Raw genomic sequence first — 24739 nt, 5'->3', positions numbered from 1 at the left:
CTTAAGTTGTACCAGGCATTAAAATGAACAAGATATTGAAGAAAACAAGGGTGGTCTAATAATTTTTTCCATGACTGTATAAAGCTGACATTAAATAAATCCATCAGGAACAATAAGAGCTATAACTCTTCTCCAGCTGGGAAAAGCTTGTTTGAATAATAAAGTTAAAGTTTAAAATTCTGCATCCGATATTTGCAGAGCTTTTGAATAAATATTCAACATTATGATACTTTCTGTGAACTAAAGAAGAAACTGTTATTTGTTATGTTTATTATGTACACCACAATATTTTGGATGAATGTTCAACATTTCATGAAGAATAAACTGGAAACAATTGTTTCAAGTTTCATTTGTTTTGAAGACATTGTTTTATCTGTATATACAGTTAAAAAAAACGACTGGTTTACTAATTATAGTACTATTGTGGCGCTTGTGATTATAATTAATATTGTAAAAACCTTAATAAATGATCAACATAATGTTAATTAAGTCAAACGTGATGACATCATGATGAAGTTTATTTAAAAACACATGTAATAACTTTAATTGATCAAGAATAATCGTCAGCAGAAACAATGAAAACCAGCTGCAGGAGATAATAAATACTTTTTATTGATCAGATGAACAGGTTGATTGACAGCATGCTGAACGGAGCTAAGGCACATAAAGCTGTGAGGTCAGAGGTCAAGTGGGCTCACGCTCATTTCCCGCTTCGTTTGACACATCGGTAATAAAACACCTGAGCAGGTGAGACGCCACATCACACAGATTAAAAAAAACGAAACAAATTATGAATCAGTCCAATCAGGAGGCAGCTCACCTGGACAGAAAATTAAAACACTGCTGACAGGTCACCTGGACGTTCACCTCATGATTCACCTGCCAGGAGGTCAGAGGTCACAGCAAGAGGAGGCGGAGTTACAGGGCAACACCTTAAATCAGCTTTTAGCCTGTTTCCTCTTCTGAACGAGCTCCGCCAACATTTTATAACGAATCATACACTCCTCCTGAAAAACACAAACCACACAGATCAGTTAAATATCAACCAATGATCAATCAGTTAAATATCAACCAATAATCAATCAGTTCAAGATCACCCAATAATCAATCAGTTAATGATCAACCAATGATCAATCAGTTAAATATCAACCAATGATCAATCAGTTCAAGATCACCCAATAATCAATCAGTTAATGATCAACCAATGATCAATCAGTTAAATATCAACCAATAATCAGTCAGTTCAAGATCACCGGATAATCAATCAGTTAAAGATCAACCAATGATCAATCAGTTAAATATCAACCAATGATCAATCAGTTAAATATCAACCAATGATCAATCAGTTAAATATCAACCAATGATCAATGAATGATCAATGCTGCTCAGGTGCTCTGTATGTTCTATTGGTGCTCTGACTGGTGATGATAAAACCAACGCTCATGGCATGGTCAGGTCGGTTCTGGCCATTTCCAGCAAGGATTGTGTGTCTATTTCATGTTTTTTTTTTTCTTAGATCACTGAACTGTGGCACAAACAGGACTCCAAATAAACAATCATGTTCTTTAACTGCTGGATTATTTGAAACTTCCCATTTGCTCATCAGTGAGGATGCTAAAATGGAGCTTTCAGACGGAAGACGAATATCTGTATATTCAGACATTCAGGCGACCTTCCGGTTACAAGCTCGATCCCTAACCTCATGGCCACGGACTGTCTGATCTTCCTGATGTCGTATCGGGAGAATCGACACGATCGGGCAATTGTGGCCACATGAACCTTGAAGGTCAGTTGGTCAGTTGGTTGATGCCTATCAATCTGGAGATTGATAGGCTGATATAGGTTGGGACGGGCTGGGATGGCGAGGAGCTCCGTCTTAGAGAGGTTGAGCTGAAGGTGATGTTCTGTCATCATGTGGAGATATCAGCAAGGCAAGCAGAGATACAAGCCGAGTCATTATATGGGAAGGAAAGGAACAGCTGGGTATCATCGGCGTAACCGCAGAGAGAGAGACAGATAGAAAGGGGGTGACAGAGGGGAGGACATGCGGCAAAGGCAAAGATCCTGCCCAATTAGGTTGTTTCGACCAGGTAGCCAGTAAGGAAACAGAGTGAAACTGTAAGGTAAGAAAACAACTCTAATCCAATTCAAACTTAAACAAATGTGCCACAAAAACTTACTGACCTGTAGCTGTCAGTAAACACCCATATGTCCCTTTTAAATGAAGGCCTGCTGGTGCCCCATACAGGTACACAGGTAGATTGTCTCCCTGTTTACCTGTCTGACGTTTAGATCACCTGTCCGTCCTCACCTTGGTTTTCCCGGGGACCACCTTGGCGATGCGGTCCCACCGCTCTGCGGTTCCTCTCGGGAATTGTTGCAGGGCAAGTTCAAGCAGTTTCTGTTGGTTCTGAGTCCAGACAGCGGAGTCCGCCTTCTCCCTGTTCTCCTGAGGCTCCGCTTCCTCTTCCTCCGCAGCCATCGGGTCAAAATCTCTCTGCCGACGACCTCTGACTTTCAAGTCAACTCCGTCTGTTGCTGCTGACTTCTTGTTCCTCCTCCGGACCACCGGAGCTGCTTCGTCCTCCTCCTCCTGCTCCTGCACCTCCTCACAGGCTCCACCTCCTCTCTGAGTCATCAACGTGTCAGCAACAGGAAGTGACCTCACAGGAAGAGGAGGTCCCTTCAGATCCGACAGCTTCACCAGACCTACAACACAAACAGCAAGATTAACTAGACCTGACGGCGGAACCACAATAGAACCTGACAGTGACAGTAGAACCACAATAGAACCTGACAGTGACAGTAGAACCACAGGAGAACCTGACAGTGACAGTAGAACCTGACAGTAGAATCACAGTAGATCCTGATAGTGACAGTAGAACCTCAGGAAAACCTGACAGTGACTGTAGAACCTGACAGTAGATCCACAGTAGAACCTGACAGTGACAGTACAACCACAAGAAAACCTGACAGTGACAGTAGAACCTGCCAGTAGAATCACAGTAGAACCTGACAGTGACAGTAGAACCACAGTAGAAACTGACAGTAAAAGTAGAACCTGACAGTAGAACTACAGTAGAACCTGCCAGTGACAGCAGAACCACAAGAGAATTTACCTGATGTGTGGCTGACGTTGTCTTTCACCTGTTTAACTTTAGCCGTCACCTGTTGAAGAAAAAATTCAGTCAGTTTGTGATTTAAAGGAACAGTCCAACAGTTAATATCTGTATATTTAGAGGGACATAAGTCACAGCAGACAGGAGCAACATGTTGAGAAACTCCTAAACACAGCTGACACATCCTCCAAAAAGAAGGCAGAGCTAGAAAACTGGGGGGACAAGTCTGGATGGTGTCTCTGGCAGAGGTCACTGATTCAGGTCAAGGACTGTTTGGGGACAGGTCGAGGACAGGTCTGGGTCAGGTCGGAACAGGTCTGGGACAGGTCGGGGACAGGTCTGGGTCAGGTCGGAACAGGTCTGGGACAGGTCGGGGACAGGTCTGGGTCAGGTCGGGGACAGGTCTGGGACAGGTTGAGGACAGGTCTGGGTCAGGTCGAGGACAGGTCTGGGTCAGGTCGAGGACAGGTCGGGAACAGGTAGGGGAAAGGTCTGGGACAGGTCAGGAACAGGTCGGGGACTGGTCGGGAACAGGTCTGGGACAGGTGTGGGACAGGTCGGGGACAGGTCGGGGACAGGTCGGGAACAGGTAGGGGAAAGGTCTGGGACAGGTCAGGAACAGGTCTGGGACAGGTCGGGGACAGGTCGGGAACAGGTAGGGGAAAGGTCTGGGACAGGTCGGGGACAGGTCTGGGACAGGTCGGGGACAGGTAGGGGAAAGGTAGGGGAAAGGTCTGGGACAGGTCAGGAACAGGTCTGGGACAGGTCGGGGACAGGTCGGGAACAGGTCTGGGACAGGTCGGGGACAGGTCGGGAACAGGTCTGGGACAGTTTTCACATGCAGGTGTCATAGACAAAGCTTAATTCCTGCATACTACCGATGAGATGGAACAGAATACAGAATGTCCACCAGCTCAGTAACAATCTGTCCCTCTCTGCTGCACACTGGGAAGCCGAGGCAGATCAAACACTGGTCCCCAGTATGACTCAAAGTTAACTGGTTTTAAAACAGTATAAACAGGCTTACGTCGCTGACAGATCTTCCAAGCTCATGAGCAATCTTCTCCCAGCGACCTGGAGTTCCTCCTGGAAATTTAACCATCAACCTGCTGAGGAAGCTGAGCTCGTCCTCTGTCCAGTCTGTCGCCTAAGGACATAAACACAGAGACTGTGACATCATCCAGGTGTCTGTTACACCTTGAGTCCAGTCTGCAGCCTGAACCCTAGAGGTCAACTGATGCATTTATAAAGACCAATATAATACCGATAGCTTGGAGCAGAAAAGGCTGATATCCAATGGACGGGATTACTATTACAAATCAATATTATGCATATTGTCAAAGAGAGGAGGGTCCTAATATGTTTGATTTTATAGCTGAATGATTTATTTTCCGGCCAGTCTGCCTGTCTTATATGGTGCAGATAGTACTGCGTTAAGTATTCAAAAGTTAACTCTTGTGGGGAGAAATAAACTTAAAATTGGTCCGATATGAAAAGAGGTTCACATGTCAGTGATCAATGCATCATGTGGATCCATCTGCAAGAACAAGAACATATACATACATTCACAAACATACATACAAACAAACATATATTTATTATCAGCAAGCTTTCAATTTTAAAATGTTATATTTGAATGTACTTCTATATATAATATAATATATAATATATTTTTTCCTAAATATTTTATCTGCTTGTCTTTAATCTTAAATTTGTATATTTAAATGTAATTTTATATATATATAAAATATGTATATATATGTATATATACATATTACATATTACAAATGATACATATATATATGTCTCTTTTAAATGCTTTTAATGTTTTGTGTAAAGCATTCTGAATAGCCCTGTTGTTGAAAGGTGCTATACAAATAAACCTGCCTTGCCTATGTAGCACAGTGGAGGAGGTTCCATCATAATCTAGGGTGCATTTTTTCAATAGAACAATGTGAGTAACAATGGAGCTACAGGCTGTGCAGGGGCAGCGGCTGGCTCTGCAGAGATGTTGCAGGGGACATCTCTCTGGACTGAGGGCCCTCGTCTGTGTGGTGATGACTGGGTCTTTAATAGGACAACACTGCAGTTCACACCACCTGCCTGACTAAAGACTTCTTCCAGGAGAATAACGTTGTTCTTTTGGACCATCCTGCGTGTTACCCTGAAAAATTGGATCACATCACCCCAGTTCTAAGGGTCTTTACACTGGCTTCCTGTCACTCAAAGAATTGATTTCAAAATATTAATGTTGGTTTATAAAGCCCTTAATGGTCTAGGGCCAAAATATATTAGTGATCTGCTGATACGTTATGAGCCGTCCAGAGCCCTTAGGTGGTCTGGGACAGGTCTACTTACAGTCCCCAGAGTTAGGACTAAACAAGGAGAAGCAGCGTTTAGTTTTTATGCACAAAATATCTGGAACAAACTCCCAGAGAACTTGAGGTCTGCTGCAACTCTCAGCTCTTTTAAATCAAGTCTGAAGACTTTTCTGTTTCCATTTTAACCTGTAATTTTTATTAATTCGCTTTTAAATGTTTTATTCATTCACTTTTTTTTTTTTTGACACTTTTAGTTCTGTTTTTGTTTTGTTTTTTGTCTATGGTCTTAACATTTTGATGAATAGCCTGTTTGGGTTTAAATGCAGTTTTCAATAAATTGCCCACTCAATTTTTATTGTCTCTTGCTGCTGTTTATTCTTTTTGCATTTTGAAGCTCTACTTACAACGTGGTTGTATTTTAATAACAAGAAATGCGAATACTTGTAATTTTTCCCCCGGTGTTAAGATTTTGTTCAGGAGTGTATATATATATATATAATGAATCAACAATTTCCATCGGGTTAGGGCTAAAACTGTGAGTTTATTTTTCATTTCATGGGGATCAAATAACCCTGTAGTATTAGAAGGTAACCCCTATTCTATTTAAATGCACAATATGTCAGGTTTACATTATCTTTACTCCATGAACCAGTAATGTACAGTCTGACTGCTTAAGTCTGAAGATTAGAGTTCGCTCTTTAAATCTTACTGAAGCGCAAACCAATCACAGCAATAACCGATCAATAACATCAAACCTTTTTCTTGGTAGTTCTGCGGTCCTGCAGCCAGTCGTCCATCTGGTCTTCGATGTCCTCAATGGACGTGGCCTGGTCGTAGCTCTGGTTCAGGTTCTCTGGGGGCAGCTCATAAACAGGAAACTCCACCTTCGGCTTCTTAACCTTTGGCCTCTTCTCTCCTGAACGGACAGGAAGTCAAACATGAGCTCGAAGTCTGGATCGATCTGATATTTATCTGTTACTGCCCAGAAACAAACGATGTAAAAAGTATTTACTAATGACAACTTCCTGTTCAGCTTCAGCTTCTTCTCTCTGCTGCTGCTTCATCTGCTGGTAGTCCTCATAGTACTGCTTCACCTCCTGAAACACAGAGACCAGGACAGAGACTAAGGGTGCTTTCACAGCAACAGCAGTTGGTGCGCACTAAACAGTCCATTCGGACCAAAAGCTCTTAGTTCGGTTCGTTTTTGTCGGTGTGAAAGCATCAATCGCACTCGGGTGCGCACTAAATCAAGCGGACCGAGACCTCCAAAAAGAGGTGGTCTCGGTCTCGGTGATTCTGCACCAAATGCCAACCTCTGGTGCGGTCCCTCTGGTGAGAACGTGAACCTGAACCAACTCAGGTCTAAACGAACTATTCGAAATGCATCAATGCTTAATTTGCGTTCTATATTCCCCTACATTCATTCAGCAGGAGCACAAATCCTGTCTACCAACACATGGCTAATTTGAATATTCAAATTAGCCATGTGTTGTGCCGCTGCTGAAAGAATGTTGGGGAAATACTGGTATGAAATTCATTTAATCTAATATACATTCGGTACAACTTCATACATTTCAAAATCCTTCTCAGAGTAACATACTGATAACAATATCATCCTCTGTGTTCAATAACTGTAGAATCTCACCATGTCTCAAACAGCTTAAAGTAGAATTTAATTAAGTCTTCCAAACAAGCCATAACCTATTCTTGCTTGTCGTTTCGTTTCGTTATTAGGGCTATTATTACGTGACAGTATCTTGTTATAATGAGAAACATTCATTATCTCGAAATAACGTGATAGTATCTCGTTATAACAAGATAAATGGAAGATATTTTTATAAGGGTGGCAGCAATACGCTTCCATAGTTAATTGAGCAGCTGTGTTGTGTTTTTTGCACACAGCTCACGAACACGCACATTTACATGTTTTAACCTATGAAATCATTAATCAAAATACAAAAAAAAAAGTGTTCACAAAGCAAAAGACTGCAAGTAGTCAATATCAGTCATATCATCAACTGGATATTTAGCCAGAAATGGGTAATGTTGACAATATAAAAAGCAAGGACCAGCACAAGAAACAGTGTGCGAACGTGTCGCTCCATTGTGAAAGTTGAAATTGGAGCTTATTTCCACCGGAAGATGACGAAACGTCATTCAGACCAATGTGGTTCGTTTGCATGTGTGAACGCGGACCACACGTAGTCTGTATGCTACAATGTAACAATTTTACTGCCTGGTGCGGACCAAATAATCAAACTAGCGGTGTGAAAGCACCCTAAGACCGGGACCAGAGCCGGGACCAGGACCGAGACCAGGACTGAGACTACGACCGGGACCAGAGTCGGGACCAGAGTCGGGACCAGAGTCGGGACCAGAGTCGGGACCAGAGCTGAGCCCAGGCCCTGGACCAGGGCCGAGACCTGGACTGAGACCAGGACTTCGACCCGCCGGCCTCAGAACAAACCTTTGGGGGACACACCGATCAGCGCTCAGCAGCTGATTGGTGGATCAGTTCTGGCTGTTTTAGAGACAGACAGGTAGCGTACCTGGACGGTCTGCGGCAGGTTTTTGATGGAAAGGTAAAGCCAGATGCTCAGCTTCAGAGGGAGGATGTCTTGCCAGTTTGGTCGATCGTGAACTCTAAAAGAACAAACACACAAACAATAATGAACACAAACAACAAAAACGGACTAACAAACAGGAAGTCCAGCGATGTCATTACTGTACCTGTCGGTCCGGTCCTGGCCGATACACCTGATCTCCTCTGCAGGTTTGGTGCTCAGTTTCTTCTTCTTCTCTTTCTTCTTCTTGTTACTCAGCAGCTCGTCCTGGAACAGAAGATTCATCATCAGATCACATGATCGGCCTGCATTCATTGGCTGTGTAAGTGCCTACTGTGCTCTGATTGGCTGTCTTACAAGCAGTTTTTCCAGATATATGGACCAGATGACAGCATAGTGTCCCACAGTGAGGATGAGGAAGAGGAGGAAGGCAAGCTCAGTGTTACTCATCTTCCTCACTCGTCTGTAGTAGAAGACCGGCTGCCGCCAATCAGGGAGCCCGTTCACCAGGATGTCATCATACCTGCATACACACAAGTTTATCTGTAAACATCAACTCACACCACTGGGGACTAGATGCAGAGGTCAGAGAGGTAAGACTCACTTCCGTCGTCTCTCGTCATCCTTCAGGACTTCGTAAATGGCCACCAGCTTTAAATAAAAAGGACAAAGTGAATAAAAAGTGCTCCTGCATTAATCAGAAGCGTACACACTTCCTGCATTCAGTCGTGGCGCTGCTGATCCCGGTCCACAGCCAAGCATTTCTGTTGAAACGTATTGGTTCTGATTCTGAATGTTAGGTTGCACAATTTAAAGGCAGTGTTTAAGAATCTATATTTTTATATATTTATTTTTGATACTTAGAAAAAATTAGTTGACAACAATTTTATTTATTTTTATGTAATTTTGTGTCTCAGGAAATGTTAAGTTTGAAGTAATTTTATTTATTTTTATTGGAAATTTTGACTGAAACGGTTTACTCCTTTGCTTAATATGTATAATAGGTGTATATTTTTCTTTAAAAAAGGGAACAAATTGGTTGTTATTATTAAATGATCTGTCTTGTTTTCTGTTGGATATTTATAATTGGGCTTTAATTAAGCAAAAGTATGTCTTATCCGATTACTCAATTAATCAATGGAATATTCGATAGAATACTCTATTACCAAAATATTCGATAGCTGCAGCCCTATTCAGGTCCCTGAGCAGAAACATCAGCAGTAAATGTTGGATCAAATTCATGGTTTCTTAATGAATATATAATAATATAATATAACGGTTAACTTCGTCATGTCTGGTTTGATGTTTTTAGTTGATCGGTTTTGCAGCTGATCGTGTTTCTACTTCAGCAGGTAACTAATATGAAGGACATCCCCTCCCAGAACTCCTGCTCTTCTCTGTCTCTCTCTCCCTACAGGGGAGCCAGCGGTGCAATATGAATTTAAATAAACAAGTATTTTCAGTTTACACTAAATATTTGTTATCACATAACTTACAAAACTTGTTTTCAAAGTCAAGCAAAACATATATTATCTTGATACACTGCCAGTTAAGTTAATTGATGCCGTCTCAGTCGCTAAAGTTATTAATTGTCGTTAATGCGTCAGATGATGATGTTCTATGTGCAAAGTATACATAGCTATGCCATTCAGAAAGTTATACATGTGTTTATTGTTTTAACAGGGACCGACACTCCGCTATTATCCGTAATTGTTATTTATAAATTTAGTTATTGTACTGTAAAATAACATTTTAAAAAATCACAGAACACATCTCCATGGCGAGTTATTCAATATTCAACATTAAAGCATCTTCTTCCATTTCCACAAATATGTGTCAGAGTGCTGATGATAAAGCCACATTATGTTGTGAACTGGTTTTGAAATTGCAGCACTGAATTTAAGTAGGACGTCCAATTACACAATGACATACACCTGCACACTGAAGGCTGTTCCATTTGTGCGTTACACCAGTGAAAGGAAGGACTCTTGCCTCGACCCTGGAGGACCCGACTCCGAAGGAAGGATCCTACCAAGCAAGGATCCTTGACATTGGGATACAGCCTCTGTCTCTCCCGGAGGTTTCTTCTTCTTTTTCCCTGTTAAAAGGGGTTTTTGAGAAGTTTTCCCTGGCCGATGTGAGGGTCTAAGGACAGCTGGTGTCGTACCATGTACAGTCTGTAAAGCCTTTTGAGGCAAATCTGTGATTTGTGATTTTGGGCTTTATAAAGAAAATTGACTTGACATTATAATAACTAGTTTCATAAAATAAAAATAATCCTCAACAATCTAATTGGGGATTTATTATTAAAAAAAATTAAAGTTATAATTTCACCCTACATTCATTAAACATCTCACTTTTGTTCCTATTTTATGAGTTTGTTAAAGAAAAAGAAACACTGTGGAGCTAAACTCCAGAGGAGCAGACAGGAAGTCAGTGTGAGGACGAATAATTATTGTAATGATCTGAAATGTTATTTGTTCTTTTTCAGATTTAACAGTCAGAACAGATCAGAGTGGCCTTGTGATGTACATACAACACACACACACACACACACACACACACACACACAGTAGTCAGAAAGGCCGCGTTCAGACTGCCAGCCAAAATCAGATTTTTAGCCCATCCAGATTGGAACTGGATGGCTCTTTTGAAGTCTGAACAGTCACAAATCACATGAAATCTGATTTTTGCGGGAGGTAGTTTCAAATCGTATTTGGACGGATGTGTCTCAGTCTGAACCGCTCCAAACACTCAGATCGGTTTTTGACTGTCCCTCTCTTTTGACGTCACTCTACGCGGCACGCGTAACGCAGAGACGAGGTGTCTACCGGCAGCCGTGCCCGACTCATGTGGGCCCGACGGGGGCGTCCATCCGCCAGGTTTCTCCCCTGGTGCGTCTGAGATGTTCTGCACTTCTACTGGACAGTGATAAGGCCAATATACTGAGGAGACCTGCCTCGCAATATCGCAATTATATGACGTCAGACACTCCGACGCCGTTACTACAGCAACCTGTCAGATCAGTCGATAATGTGGCCCAGTCTGAACAGAGCCATATCCGATTTGGACACTTGCTAAAAACTGTGTGGACAGTCAGCCCTAACAATCGGATTTGAATCAGATTCGCCTGCAGTCTGAACGCGGCCAAAAGTGTTCTCACCTGTCTGAACTGAGTTTCAGCATCTGGATGTTTGTTCTTGTCAGGATGCAGAAAGACAGACAGGCGGCGATACGCCTTCTTTATTTCTGCTGCTGGCGCATCCTGAGACAGACAGAGAGAAAGACACACAGACAGAGAGACAGACAGAAGTTAATATGTTGGACTGTGATGTAACCAGTCTGTTCACTGAGCTGACCCAGTATAAATAACCAGTCTGTTCATTAGTTTGAACCAATTTGACCAACCAGTCTGTTCACTTGTCTGAACTGAACCAGTTTAACTAACCAGTCTGTTCACTGAACAGAACCAGTTTAACTAACTAGTCTGTGTATTGAACTGGATCAGTCTGTTCACTAAACTGAACAAGTTTAACCAACCAGTCTGTTCACTAGTCTGCACTGAACAAGTATAATTAACCAGTCTGTTCACTGAACTGAACTGAACCAGTTTAATCAACCAGTCCGTTCATTAGTCTGAACTGAACCAGTTTAACTAACCAGTCTGTTTACTAGTCTACACTGAACCAGTTTAACAAACCAATCTGTTCACTGAACTGAACCAGTTTAACTAACCAGTCTGTTCACTGGTCTGAACTGAACCAGTTAAACTAACCAGTCTGGTCACTGAACTGAACCAGTTTAACTAACCAGTCTGTTCACTGGTCTGAACTGAACCAGTTTAACTAACCAGTCTGGTCACTGAACTGAACCAGTTTAACTAACCCGTTTTTTCACTAGTCTGAACTGAACCAGCCTAACTCACCAGTCTGTTCCCTAGTCTGAACTGAACCCGTTTAACTAACCAGTCTGTTCACTGGATCGTTAGCTTCAGTTGCTTACTAGCTTAGTCTCTCTATGTGTGGGTGCGTGGCACTCAGCTGTTAGCATAAGCGTTAGCATCGAGCTAGCGGCTGCTGTGCGGTAACCATGGAGACAATTAGCATTAGCATTAGCACGGACCTGGTCCACGGACAGGAACTGGTAGAAGTTCTGCGGGATCTCCTCCACCAGGTCCAGTAGCTCCAGATCCGCGTCCCAGGCTGAGAGGGGGGGGACTGCGGAGACTAGGAGGGTCAGGCCGAGCAGCAAGGACCCGCACGGACCCGCAAAGACCCGCATTACCGACACAGTGTCACAATAAACCGCAAAAACACCGAAAAGACACGAGCCTGCTCCGTCCGAGAGCGCAACAACACCGGAAACACTGACGGACGCATCCGGGTTACACTGAACTGTCAAAGTAAAAGTCCTCTCTGTCGGTTAAATCTATTTATATTTAGTCTGTGGTTAAATACATTATTTATATACAGTCTGTGGTTAAATACAGTATTTTTATACAGTCAGTGATTAAATAAATAAATTATTTATATGTAGTTTGTGGTTTAATCATACTTTTATTTGAACCCTGTCAGATTCACTGAGCTCTCAAATAAAACCCAGATATTATTATATATTATTATTGTACACTGTCTATAATATATGTAATACTGTCTATAGAACTAGAACAGTGTAATTATTCTATTTTAATTATATTATTATATTATTTAATCATACTTATCAGATCATTCACATGTTGTCCAGCAGGGAGCAGCAGAACTATGAACAATTACAGACAAAGAGACCAAACAGGTGTTAATTATTTAACAACAGTTTTTAATAACGCTACTTAAAACAATGAAACACCAAAAAAATAAAAAGTAAATTGAATAACTAAGAATTAAGACTTTATAAAAACTTCTGTCACTCTTGTAATTAATTCTGGTATTCAGAGTTTTTATTGTTAATATTTCTCTGTGCTGATTTTATTTTATCAACCCGTATCAAACCTCCGCTACGAGGCTCCGTCCCCCTCCTGGTGTCCGTACAGGTCTGCAAGCTTCCTGAACCTCTGCCCCCACCCTCTCAGGAAGTCGTAGTTCTGCTCCAACTCAAACGAGTCCATTGAGTCCAACGAGCTGAGTGACTCGGCGGCCGACCCGCTGCCCTCGAAGGCGTAGGTCTGCAGAGAGTCGTAGGGTGGAGCTGTCAGGTCCAGGTCGGCCTCCTGCAGGCGGTCCCTGATGAACTCCTGGAACAGCTTGTTCTTTTCCATCCTGACCTCCAGCGTTCTGGCCTGGACGTCTTGGATCGACGGCGCCTGGACGTCTCGGAGCGCTTGGACGTCTCTGAACAACACTGCCTGGACATCCTGGAGTGACAGTGCCTGGACGTCTCGGAGCGACGGTGCCTGAACATCTCGGAGCGCCACCTGGACGTCTCGGAACGAAGCCATCTGGACCTCTCCGAGCGACGCCAGCTGGACGTCTCCGAGCGGCACCTGGACGTCTCGCAGCGCATGGACATCTCGGAAGGAAGCCGTCTGGATGTCTCTGAGCGGTGCCTGGACGTCTCGGAGCACCTGAACGTCTTGGTCTCGGAGCACTGGTTTGGTTTTGTTCAGGTGTCTCAGAGCGAACATGTCGAAGGCCTCCGTGTCCTCTTCTCCTCCGCCTTCATCATCATAACGGACGATGTTTTCACGAATGTCTCTCTCGTCGTCGGCCATAAGAGGCTCCTCCCCTCTGTGTGTGACAGCAGCCATTAACGTGACAACACCTGAGGAGACAGGAAGGGACAGAGTCAGGAAGACAGCATCTCAGGTCTCTGACCTGATGACATCATGACTCGGGTCTTACCCAGCAGTGTGAGGACACAGGTGAGGACGGCGGCGGTGGCGGCGGTGCTAAGACCCACCAGCGGTGGCAGCAGTGGCAGCGGCGGCGGCCCCTGTCTGCAGGAGCGGTGCTCCCCATGGACGTCGCAGTCACAGACAGTGACGGACAGCGTGTTGGTGCTGCTGAGAGCCGGACGGCCGCCGTCTGAGATCACAACCGGCAGGAAGTGAACCAGCTGATCACGCCGCAGGAGGCTGAGAGTCAGGACGGACGCCGTGTTGTCTGAAGACAGAACAACGGACAGTTTGAAATAATATCATATATAATATATAAATTTTAAGGGTGGGGAAAAAAATCAATTCATGTACATATTGCAATTTTTTATGGGGTGATTTTAAACTTCGGCCCTGCCATCAGTGTTGCCAACTTAGAGACATGTCAAGGAATCCCAATGTCAAGGAAGGATCCTCATACGGTTATTGTACTGTACTGTAAAATAAAATTTAAAAAAATCACAGAACACATTTCCACGGTGAGTTATGCGCTGCTGTTTTTATGAAACTAAGTAGCGGCCAAATTCAGCCAGCATCAGTGAAATATTCAAGTTTAATCCACTTTTTGGCTTTTACTTGCTAAATAGTGGAGATTCAACCTTAAAGCATCTTCTTCCATCTTCACAAATATGTGTCAGAGTGCTGATGCCAAAGACACATCCATGTCGTGAACTGGTTTTGAAATTGCAGCATTCAGTTCAAGCAGGGCCGTACAGTTACGCAATGACGCACAGCTGCACATTCGGAAGGCTGTTCCATTTGTGAGATACACCAGTGACAGGAAGGACTCTTGCCTCGCCTCCGGAGGACCCGACTCCGAAGGAAGGAGCCTACCAAGGAAGGATCCTTGACATTGGGATACAGCGTTTGTCTCTATATTTAGACTATACAGACCCCTCTAGAGGTGGACTTTGATCATTACTGTTCTTTAAGGTGGACTTCGATCATTATTGTTATTTAAGGTGGACTTTCATCATAAGTGTTTTTAAGGTGGACTTTGATCATTTGTGTTGTTTAAGGTGGACTTTGATCATTAGTGTCCTTTAAGGTGGACTGCACCTTTGTTGTCTCTCAATGTGAAGTTCCCAGCAGCCTCAGCAGTTAGGGAGAACAGAAAGTGATGTCCATTCTCTGGTTCGTCACGATCCACGGCGCTCACGGTCTCGACAACCTGAGAGGTCAAAGGTCAAACACAGGAAGGTCAGCTGACACAAACAACAAACACCATCATTGTCAAAATCTATCCATACATTCACAATACATCTGATCTCTGATCGTGTGACATCAGACCGTCCAAACGGCACGTGAGGTCTCTCCACCGGCTACAGAAGAAATGCATGATGGGAAATGAACTCAAATGTGACATCATCACCGGAGGAGCAGATAAATAAATAAAGTTGAGCTAATAGGGAGTTTATTGTAGTTGGTTTTTTTTTATCAGAAGAAACTGACTGTAAAGATAAACTTGTTCTTATTGTTTACCTGTCCAGGTTCAGCGTTGTCACAGACGAACGTTTTGTACTCGACTGCAAAGCTCGGAGCGTTGTCATTAACATCCGTCACAGAGACCAGAACCACAGCTTTCCCCACCTGAGACCGATCCACTGACACACACACGTACACACCTGTTAGGTGCGACCAGCAGCTGATTTGTTTCCCTCCGACTGACTGAATTGTAGGTTTATGGTTTTTAACTCAAAAGTTGATCAAATGAAGTTAAAACAGAGTTAATTTTTGTCATCTTCAGTCACCAGTTTCTGGTTAAAGTTAACTTACCACTCTCTGTGGCGAGAACGGTGATGTTGTGCATGGCGACGACCTCTCTGTCCAAAGGTCTGGCTGTCGTCATCACACCGGAACTGCTGTCGATGTTGAAGTAATGCTCCACGTCGGACTTCCTGTCTATCGAGTACCTGCAGACAGTTTCACTGGTTAACTGGCGGCCGGTGACTCTGTGTCTGATGGCGTGATGTTTGTACCTGACCGGGCTGTTCGTGGCGTCGGGATCATGAGCTGAAACAGATCCTACATCAGATCCCACTGCGGCTCCCTCAGAGATCTCCATCTGACTGACAGAGGACGAGAAGATCGGAGGCTCGTCCACATTATCCACTAACAGACGAACCGTCACCACATCGCTGAACGGACTCGTCGCCAGGAAACGAGTGTCCACGTAACGATTGGACGCCTCGACGCGCAGTGTGAAGCTCGACTTGGTCTCAAAGTCCAGAGTCTGGAGGAAAGAGGAAGGAGCAGGGCCACGATGACACAAATCTACGGTTTCATTAACTTGACATCTTGTAAGGTTTATCAATACAAAAGATTCTGAACCCAAAAGCACAACAATGTTCAAACAAAGTTCAAACAAAGTATTCTTTACTGAAAAATCAGGTAAACAAATCCAAGAAGAGACAGGCAAGCAATTGAAGGTCCAAAAAACAGGCAGTCTGGGTCAAAACAGGCATATCAATATAGCAGGAGAAAAGAAGTGCACTGGAATCGTATAAATAAATGAAATCTGGAATGAAACACAGGTGAGGGAAACGAGTAGATTGCATGAAAACAAAACCAAAGAATTAGTGGGATTCATCATTATCTCATCATGTGGACATGGAGCTGTCTCATATTAAGTTCTGATTTATGGACGATACTTACATTACTGAAAATATGTTCTGAATCAAACATCAGACTTGGTTTTGCAATTGGGAAAATCAGATTGTATCTTTCTATGCATCACTGAGATAAATCTGAAGTTAAAACAAAGTGCTGTGACAGTTGTCAGCAGCTGTTCGGCAGAAGAGGACGCTCCACTGGGACGTCACAGAAACACAGAGCACACTAATGCAATGATCAAACAGGCAGACGGTCCACAGCTGCACATGTTCTGATGTTTCAATCACTTTCACCTCCAAAGATTCAAAATAAAAACAAAAAGGAAAAGTCACAACAACCCAAAACATCATGAAGAACAAGACGACGTTCTGTGATCCTCAGTAACAAACTGGTGTACAGTAACTTCTGCAACCTGTCCAGTACCTGTAGAAGAATGCCAGTCTTTCCTAAACAAACAAACAAACAAACAAACAAACAAACAGTACTCCTTAAAACAAAACCAGTACCTCCTAAAACAAAACCAGTAACCCCTAAAACAAAACCAGTACCTCCTAAAACAAAATCAGTAACCCCTAAAACAAAACCAGTAGCTCCTAAAACAAAACCAGTAACCCCTAAAACAAAACCAGTACCTCCTAAAACAAAAACAGTAACCCCAAAAACAAAAGCAGTACCTCCTAAAACAAAAACCAGTACCTCTTAAAACAAAACCAGTACCTCCTTAAACAAAACCTGTAACCCCTAAAACAAAACCAGTAGCTCCTCAAACAAAACCAGTACCTCCTAAAACAAAACCACTTGTCATGGCTGACAAGAACTGGACCTACGATGTAGATAACAGGACCCAAAAAATAGTTGCAAAAACAAAGGCTGTATCCCAAAGTCAAGGAAGGATCCTCAAACGGCTGAATTTGAAGGATACTACGTCATCAACATCCGCTGAAGGACTGTCCCAAAGTCCAGGATCCTCCGGAGGACAGAGTCTTTCTTTGACATGTGTGTATGCTCCAGGCGCCCCGAGTACCCATAAAGCCTTGTGCACACCGGTCTACCAGGAGATTTTAAAATGGCGAGTGAAGAAACAGCGACACCGGCAGCGCATAACATATGCATAAAGAAATGCCAGAATATTTAGCTATTATCAGTTATTGTTATTTATTAATAACATGGTGAGTTATGCTCGCTGTCACTGCTTTTATGAAACTGAGTAGCGGTCAAATTCAGCCAGGATCAGTGAAATATTCATGTTTAGTCCACTTTGTGGCTTTAAATCGCTAAATTGTGGAGATTCAACTTTAAAGCATCTTCTTCCATTTCCACTAATATGTGTCAGAGTGCTGATGCCAAAGACACATCCATGTGGTGAACTGGTTTTGAAATTGCAGCGCTGAATTACGTCCAATTACACTATGATGCACAGCTGCACACTGAAGGCTGTTCCATTTGTGCGTTATACCAGTGATAGGAAGGATTCTGGCCTCGCCCCTGGAGGACCCAGGCCATAACCAGGCTTATATCCAGGGAAGAATGGAAGTGGCTGATTGTTGGCAGGTAGCTTGATTGAAAATGGCTGATGGTGAGCAGGTGTGCAGGTCAGTGGTAAACTCCAGCTCTGCCCAGCTCCAGAAAATCACACACAAGACAGGGGAAAACAAGACAAGACACACGCCCACAAAAGGGAAAACGAGGAGAAACACTAGGATCCTGACACCACTACCTCCTAAAAGGAAACCATTGCCTCCTAAAAAGGAATCCAGTACCTCCTAAAAGGAAACCACTACCTACTAAATGGAAACCACTACCTTCTAAAAGGAAACCACTACCTACTAAATGGAAACCACTACCTTCTAAAAGGAAACCACTACCTCCTGAAAGCCTCACTGTGACCAGAGGACCTCACTGTGGGGGGCTCCAATTAGCTGAAGATCTGATGAAGCTAACAGAACCACATCATCTGCAAAGAGACGAACCTCCTCCTCCTCTGGCTGCTCCTTTAGATCCTCCGGTCTATGAAAACCACGAACAGAACTAGTGAGAGAATCCACATCGTTCCTCCTGCATCTGAGGTTCCACAATCATTTGGAGCTTCTTTCCAGCGCCGGGGAACACTGAGCAGTGTGATGCCCAGATATCTGGAGCACACTCTGTGGTCTTCTTTTCTAAAGATGGGATCCACCACCCTGGTCTGCCACTCCACAGGTACTGTCCCAGACCCCCGAGTGACATTGAAGAGGCATGTCAGGCCCACAGGGTCCGGAGACTTCAGCAGCTCAGGGAAAATCTCATTCACACACTCTGCCGAGGACGTCAGTATATCTTCCTGTGAGTCTTCTTCCCGTTCAGACTCAGTTCCACAGAGGATGTGGTGGCTGGATTTAGGGGTTCCTCAGCGTGCTCGTGCACTGTCCACACTTATAGGCCCACGGTTAAGCTATGCTCCTCCCCTGCTGAATACAGCAGCCTGACCGACTTACTTCTTTCCTTCTTGAGTCGTCTAATGATTTGCCAGAACTTCCTTAAGGTCAACTGTAAGTCCTTTTTTCATAGCTTCCCTTAATTACTTACCAAAACCAAGTTTTTGCTTCAGTGACTGCCATGGCTGCAGCCCTTCTGAACGAACCGTTGTCATCTACTGCTTCAGGAGATCCCTGAGCTGACCAAGCCTGAGAGGCCGTTAGCAGCAGGTTCTTAGGCCGCTGTCGCAACAGGCACCGATAACCTTCTGACCGCAGCTCCTACCAGCAATGGAGGCTTTGAACATGGCCTGGAAAAAAATCTTCCTAAGGTGGGAGTCTCAGACAGGGTTCTCCGTCAGACGTTTCCAGTTCACCTTCACTACACATTGGGGTTTCCCAGGTCTGTCCGGCTCCTGATCGCTCAGCACCAATTGGTGATCAGCTAAAAAACTGTGCTCCTCTCTTCATCAAACTGTCCAAAATATACAGCTCAGAAACAAACACCACTCAGGTTTCAATCAGACAGGCTGTTCCCCCCAGCGACCCCTCCAAGCAGAACTATCAAAACCATACTTCTCCACTTCCAGGACAAAACCAACAGACAACCAGACAAACAAGAGTCAGAATCATTCACTGAAGAGAACTCCGACACAGAATTCCTCAAGAGGAAACCAGTTCTCATTAAATGGAAACCAGTACCTTCTGCAGCGTGACCAGTCCTTCCTGTGTGTTTGGATCAGTGATGATCCTGAAGGTTCCCAGTCCATCTCCATCCAGGATCCTGTAGTCCATCTCAGCATTCGGACCAACATCCAGATCCAGAGCTTTGATCTTAGCAACGACCACCGGAACCAGAACCGACTCTGGAACCCTGAACTGGTAGCTCTCTGCAAGTACACACAGATACACACAGGAACACACACAGGTACACACAGTGTGTCATCAGTAAAGGTCAAAGGTCATCAGTAAAGGTCAGAGGTCAGACTCACTGCGGGGAAAGCGTGGTGGGTTGTCGTTGACATCGGTCAGCAGCACTGTCACTGAAGTGCTTCCTGTCAGACCTCCCATCTGACCAATCATGTCTTTGGCCTGGATGACCAGCAGGTAACGGTCCTGCACCTCCCGGTCCAGGTCAGAGAGAGCTGTCCGCACCACACCTGCAGGTGAGACAGTGATCAGCGTTCATCCTCGTGTTCAGGTGAGTTCAGGTGTGTTACAATGACTTCAGGTGTGTTACAGTGACTTCAGGTGAGTTCAGGTGTGTTACGGTGAGTTCAGGTAAGTTCAGTTGTGTTACTGTGAGTTCAGGTGAGTTCAGGTGTGTTAGGGTGAGTTCAGGTATGTTCAGGTGTGTTACAGTGAGATCAGGTGAGTTACGGTGAGTTCAGGTAAGTTCAGTTGTGTTACTGTGAGTTCAGGTGAGTTCAGGTGAGTTCAGGTGTGTTAGGGTGAGTTCAGGTATGTTCAGGTGTGTTACAGTGAGATCAGGTGAGTTCAAGTGTGCTAAGGTGAGTTCAGGTGAGTCCAGGTGTGTTACGGTGAGTTAAGGTGTGTTACGGTGAGTTCAGGTATGTTCAGGTGTATTACAGTGAGATCAGGTGAGTTCAAGTGTGCTAAGGTGAGTTCAGGTGAGTTCAGGTGTGTTACGGTAAGTTCAGGTGAGTTCAGGTGTGTTACAGTGAGTTCAGGTGAGTTCAGGTGTGTTACGGTGAGTTCAGGTGAGTTCAAGTGTGCTACGGTGAGTTCAGGTGAGTCCAGGTGTGTAACGGTGAGTTCAGGTAAGTTCAGTTGTGTTACTGTGAGTTCAGGTGATGTCAGGTAAGTTCAGTTGTGTTAGGGTGAGTTCAGGTATATTCAGGTGTGTTACGGTGAGTTCAGGTAGGTTCAGTTGTGTTACTGTGAATTCAGGTGAGGTCAGGGAAGTTCAGGTGTGTTAGGGTGAGTTCAAGTATGTTCATGTGTGTTACAGTGAGTTCAGGTGAGTTCAGTTGTGTTACGATGAGTTCAGGTGAGTCCAGGTGTTTTACAATGATTTCAGGTGTGTTACGTGAGTTCAGGCGAGGTCAGGTGTGTTACGGTGAGTCCAGGTGTGTTGTGGTGAGTTCAGGTGAGTTTAGGTGAGTTCAGGTGTGTTAAGGTGAGTTCAGGTGTGTTACGCTGAGTTCAGGTGTGTTATGGTGAGTTCAGGTGAGTTCAGTTGTGTTACGGTGAGTTCAGGTGAGTTTAGGTGTGTCACGGTGAGTTCAGGTGAGTTCAGGTGCTTACCTGTCTTTGGTTCTACAGAGAAGTAAGGCTGACCCTGCAGGATGCTGTAAAACAGTCTGGCCGAGTTTCCATAAGTGGGATCATCAGCATCTGTCGCCACCACAGTCACCACAGACGTACCTGTGGACAGGTGACTCCCACACTGTAAAACTTTATTATTTATCAGCTTTAGTCATTTAAAAACTTAAAAAAAACTAGCAAACTGTTATTCAAATTCATTACTCAATGAATTTATTTCATTATATTTGTGTAGCAGGATGTCATTGTTTTTAGGTTTCTAATCTTTATTTTAAAGGCATCTGATCCATGTTTGAGGAAGTATTCATATCATTTACTGATCACTTTATTTCATCTGAGCTGATGGAGTCTTGGATCAGCGTCAGACTGATTCAGTATGCAGGTGACTCACCTACAGGAGACCTCTCAGCCACCCTGGCCGTGTACGGTCCATCCAGAAACTTGGGCTCGTTGTCATTGATGTCCTGGACTTTGATGATGAACTGGGACTCGGGTTCGACCGGCAAATTGGTGTTTTTGTCTCGTGCCTGGGCTCTCAGAGTGTAGTAAGCCTGCTGTTCCCGGTCCAACCTCTTGGTGGCATGAATGTCTCCAGTGTTCTCGTCAATGGTGAAGATGGACATCGCTCCCTCACCGTTGAGGACATACCTCACCTGACCATCACCATGATCCATGTCAGAGTGGAGCTGCAGGGACAGGTAAAACATCAGAGACAACCAGGTAAAGACACACACACACACACACACACACACACAGTCTGATCTGTCAGGTTGAATCTTTCCAGCTTTCGTCTGAAAAGCAAGCAGTCTATTACTCATCTCCCAGCATGTCACAGGGCGCTCTGAGAGTGTGTGTATTCAAAGCATCATCCAATCAGAGACCGGATCAGTTCACACACACAAACACAAACACAAACACACACACACACACACACACACACACACATACAGAGAGAGAGAGAGATTCAGATAAATGTCAGTGATTTCAGATGAACATGAAAGTCGACTGATACTCATGAACTAACAAACACAGACAGCTTTAATATTTTAGGTGTTTTCAGGTGAAATCAGTGCAAAACTGTCGTAATAACATAATAATGTTTACTGATGTTACCTATTTGAATAAAATATAAAGTAATGAACTGAACTGACAAACTTATCAGAGATTATAGATTATTATTGATTATTGATTATTATATGATGGATTACTTTCATACCTTCCCGACGTACAGTGGCTCATCTCCGGTGAACTCCTCCAGGACAAAGAACTGGTTCCACACCCAGCTCCTCCTCCTCCTCTGATGGAGGTGGATACCTCCTCCTCCTCCTCTTCCAACTCCTAGTCCTTCTCCTCCTCCTCCTCCTCCTCCTCCTCCTCCTCCTCCTCCTCCTCCTCCTCCTCTTCCTCCTCCTGACACCCAAGGAAGGAGGACAGAGTTCAGGGTTATCGCCGCACAGCTCGACTCCTCCCTCAGTGACAGGACAAATACACTTAGCATGCTCAGAAACCAGAGACAGTTCATCTTTGAGGAGACAGACACAAACAAAAACGGTCCAACAAAAAGACGTCAAACTGTCCAACAAAAATACTTTAAACTCTCCAACAAAAAGACTTCAAACTGTCCAACAAAAATACTTCAAACCTTCCAACAAAAAGACGTCAAACTGTCCAACAAAAAGACTTCAAACCGGCCAACAGAAAAAAGGTCAAACCGTCCAACAAAAATAGGTCAAACTGTCTAACAAAAAGAGGTCAAACTGTCCAACAAAAAGACTTCAAACCATCCAACAAAAAGAGGTCAAACTGTCCAATAAAAAGCCGTCAAACTGTTCAACAAAAAGATGTCGAACTGTCCAACAAAAAGACGTCAAACTGTCCAACAAGAAAGACATCGAACTGTCCAAAAAAAAGATGTCAAACTGTCCAACAAAAAGACGTCAAACAGTCCCATCAAAGACACCAAAATGTCCAAAAAGACAGAGCAGGTGATGAAGAGGAGGTAAGCCTTTGGGAGAAACAGAAGACAGATGGGGTTATGACAGTCATGTTCAGTATTTGATGTTAATCTGATTATAAACTGCTGTTTATCTTAAAGCCGCTTCAGTAAAAAAAACAAAAAACAGCAGCTCTGATTCTAAAATCATTCTGTTTTTATTATTATTATTTATTATAAATATGTTTTCTTATTATCATATATTATAAATATGTCTTCTTATTATATCTGATCTATAATAATAATAATAATAATAAGTATTATTATTATTATTATTATTATTATTATATGTTTTACATATTTTCACTGTGTGAAAAGTTAAATTAAGGATTTTTTCAGTGGAGTTTGGTTCGGAATAAAATAATGAACAGTCTTACCGTCCAGCCAGTCAGTGTGTCCTCTGTCCGTCTTATTGATTAGTGATCAGCTCAAACCGCTGACTGGTTAGTGAAGAGAAGAAGAAGCTCTGAGGACGCCGTCCTCTGTTTCTGTCGCTCGCCGTCTCCCAAGCTTCACTCTGCAGGGAGGGGGGAGGGGCTAATGCTGCTGCGCTGTTCAGGTCAAGTCCCTGAGTCTTTTTCTTTGTCTCTTTCTCTCTGTCTCTGTCTCTCTGAGTTTCTGTGTCTCTGTCTCTGTCTCTGTATCTCTGTATCTGAGTCTCTGTATCTGTGTGTCTCTGTATCTCTGTATCTGAGTCTCTGTATCTCTGTGTCTCCATATCTGTGTCTCTGTATTTACGTATACCTGTATCTCTGTGTCTCTGTATTTCTTTGTCTCTGTTTCTCTGTGTCTCTGTATCTCTGTGTCTCTATTTCTCTGTTTCTATGTATCTCTTTGTCTCTGCATCTATGTGTCTCTGTGTCTCTGAGTCTCTGAGTCTCTGTGTCTGAGTCTTCTACATCAGTGCTTCATAAAGTCCCCTGAGGACAGAATTGTTTCTACATTCCTTCACATATTATTCATCATCCTGTCGCACGTTTTTAAATTAAAACACATTTTTATTGGAACAAATAAGAAAACCAAGACAAGCAGGTACTGCAGCAGGAGAGACAGGAGGTCTTTACAGAGACATGAGGTCTTTAGGAGGACTGGGGGTCTTTAGAGAGACAGGAGGTCTTTGAGAGACATGAGGTCTTTAGGAGGACCGGGGGTCTTTAGAGAGACAGGAGGTCTTTAGAGGGACAGGAGGTCTTTAGAGAGACAGGAGGTCTTTAGAGGGACAGGAGGTCTAGGGGGATATGAATGTATAGGGGGATACAGCAGGTCAGCAGTCGATGTCTTGCAGAAGTGGAGTTCATCACCTGAAAGCCTGAAGCTGAAGGTTAATCTGAGATGGAGCTTGGCACTGAGAGGTAAACCAAAAAAAGACATCAAACTGTCCAACAGACAGATAGGAGGTGTTTAGGACTTGTGGGTTATCAGTGGGTAAACAACATAAAGTGGGTATGTCAGTAAAGAGGAGACTCGTGGTTTATCAACATAAAGTGGGCATGTCAGTAAAGAGGAGATTTGTGGGTTATC

General features: G+C 43.7%; 2 protein-coding genes across 5 annotated transcripts; both read right to left on the bottom strand.

Annotated features, from left to right (window-relative positions):
• Positions 1–590: 590 nt before the first annotated feature.
• Positions 591–12389, bottom strand: dnajc1 (DnaJ (Hsp40) homolog, subfamily C, member 1). Of its 2 annotated transcripts, XM_059344741.1 has the most exons (12): positions 12127–12386; positions 11168–11269; positions 8609–8655; positions 8362–8527; positions 8171–8271; positions 7990–8083; positions 6453–6537; positions 6196–6356; positions 4147–4266; positions 3120–3168; positions 2312–2709; positions 591–1007 (listed from the first exon to the last, which is right to left on the bottom strand). In XM_059344741.1, exons 1-12 carry the CDS (start codon positions 12283–12285, stop codon positions 939–941), a joined length of 1551 nt encoding a protein of 516 aa, XP_059200724.1. In that variant the 5' UTR covers positions 12286–12386; the 3' UTR covers positions 591–938. The 2 variants fall into 2 exon arrangements, with proteins under 2 accessions (XP_059200724.1, XP_059200725.1); XM_059344742.1 differs by lacking the exons at positions 591–1007; positions 2312–2709 and adding an exon at positions 2831–2939 and having other exon boundaries at positions 12127–12389.
• Positions 12390–12883: 494 nt separating this feature from the next.
• LOC131980493 (cadherin-7-like) lies at positions 12884–23052 on the bottom strand. 3 transcript variants are annotated; one of them, XM_059344740.1, is made up of 13 exons: positions 22651–23052; positions 22442–22557; positions 21617–21911; positions 21208–21327; positions 19932–20099; positions 19642–19829; positions 15853–16106; positions 15650–15786; positions 15356–15477; positions 14933–15044; positions 13842–14102; positions 13589–13761; positions 12884–13303 (listed from the first exon to the last, which is right to left on the bottom strand). In XM_059344740.1, the coding sequence occupies exons 1-13, from the start codon at positions 22745–22747 to the stop codon at positions 12998–13000; spliced, it is 2349 nt and encodes a 782-aa protein (XP_059200723.1). In that variant the 5' UTR covers positions 22748–23052; the 3' UTR covers positions 12884–12997. The 3 variants fall into 3 exon arrangements, with proteins under 3 accessions (XP_059200723.1, XP_059200722.1, XP_059200721.1); XM_059344739.1 differs by having other exon boundaries at positions 12884–13249; positions 13490–13761; positions 22442–23052; XM_059344738.1 differs by having other exon boundaries at positions 12884–13761; positions 22442–23052.
• Between the last annotated feature and the right edge of the window lie 1687 nt (positions 23053–24739).

This window comes from Centropristis striata, chromosome 11 (assembly GCF_030273125.1).
Source record: "Centropristis striata isolate RG_2023a ecotype Rhode Island chromosome 11, C.striata_1.0, whole genome shotgun sequence".
NCBI lineage: Eukaryota > Metazoa > Chordata > Actinopteri > Perciformes > Serranidae > Centropristis > Centropristis striata.
The sequence above is the reverse complement of the archived record's forward strand: the minus strand, read 5'-3'. Positions and strand labels throughout refer to the sequence as shown.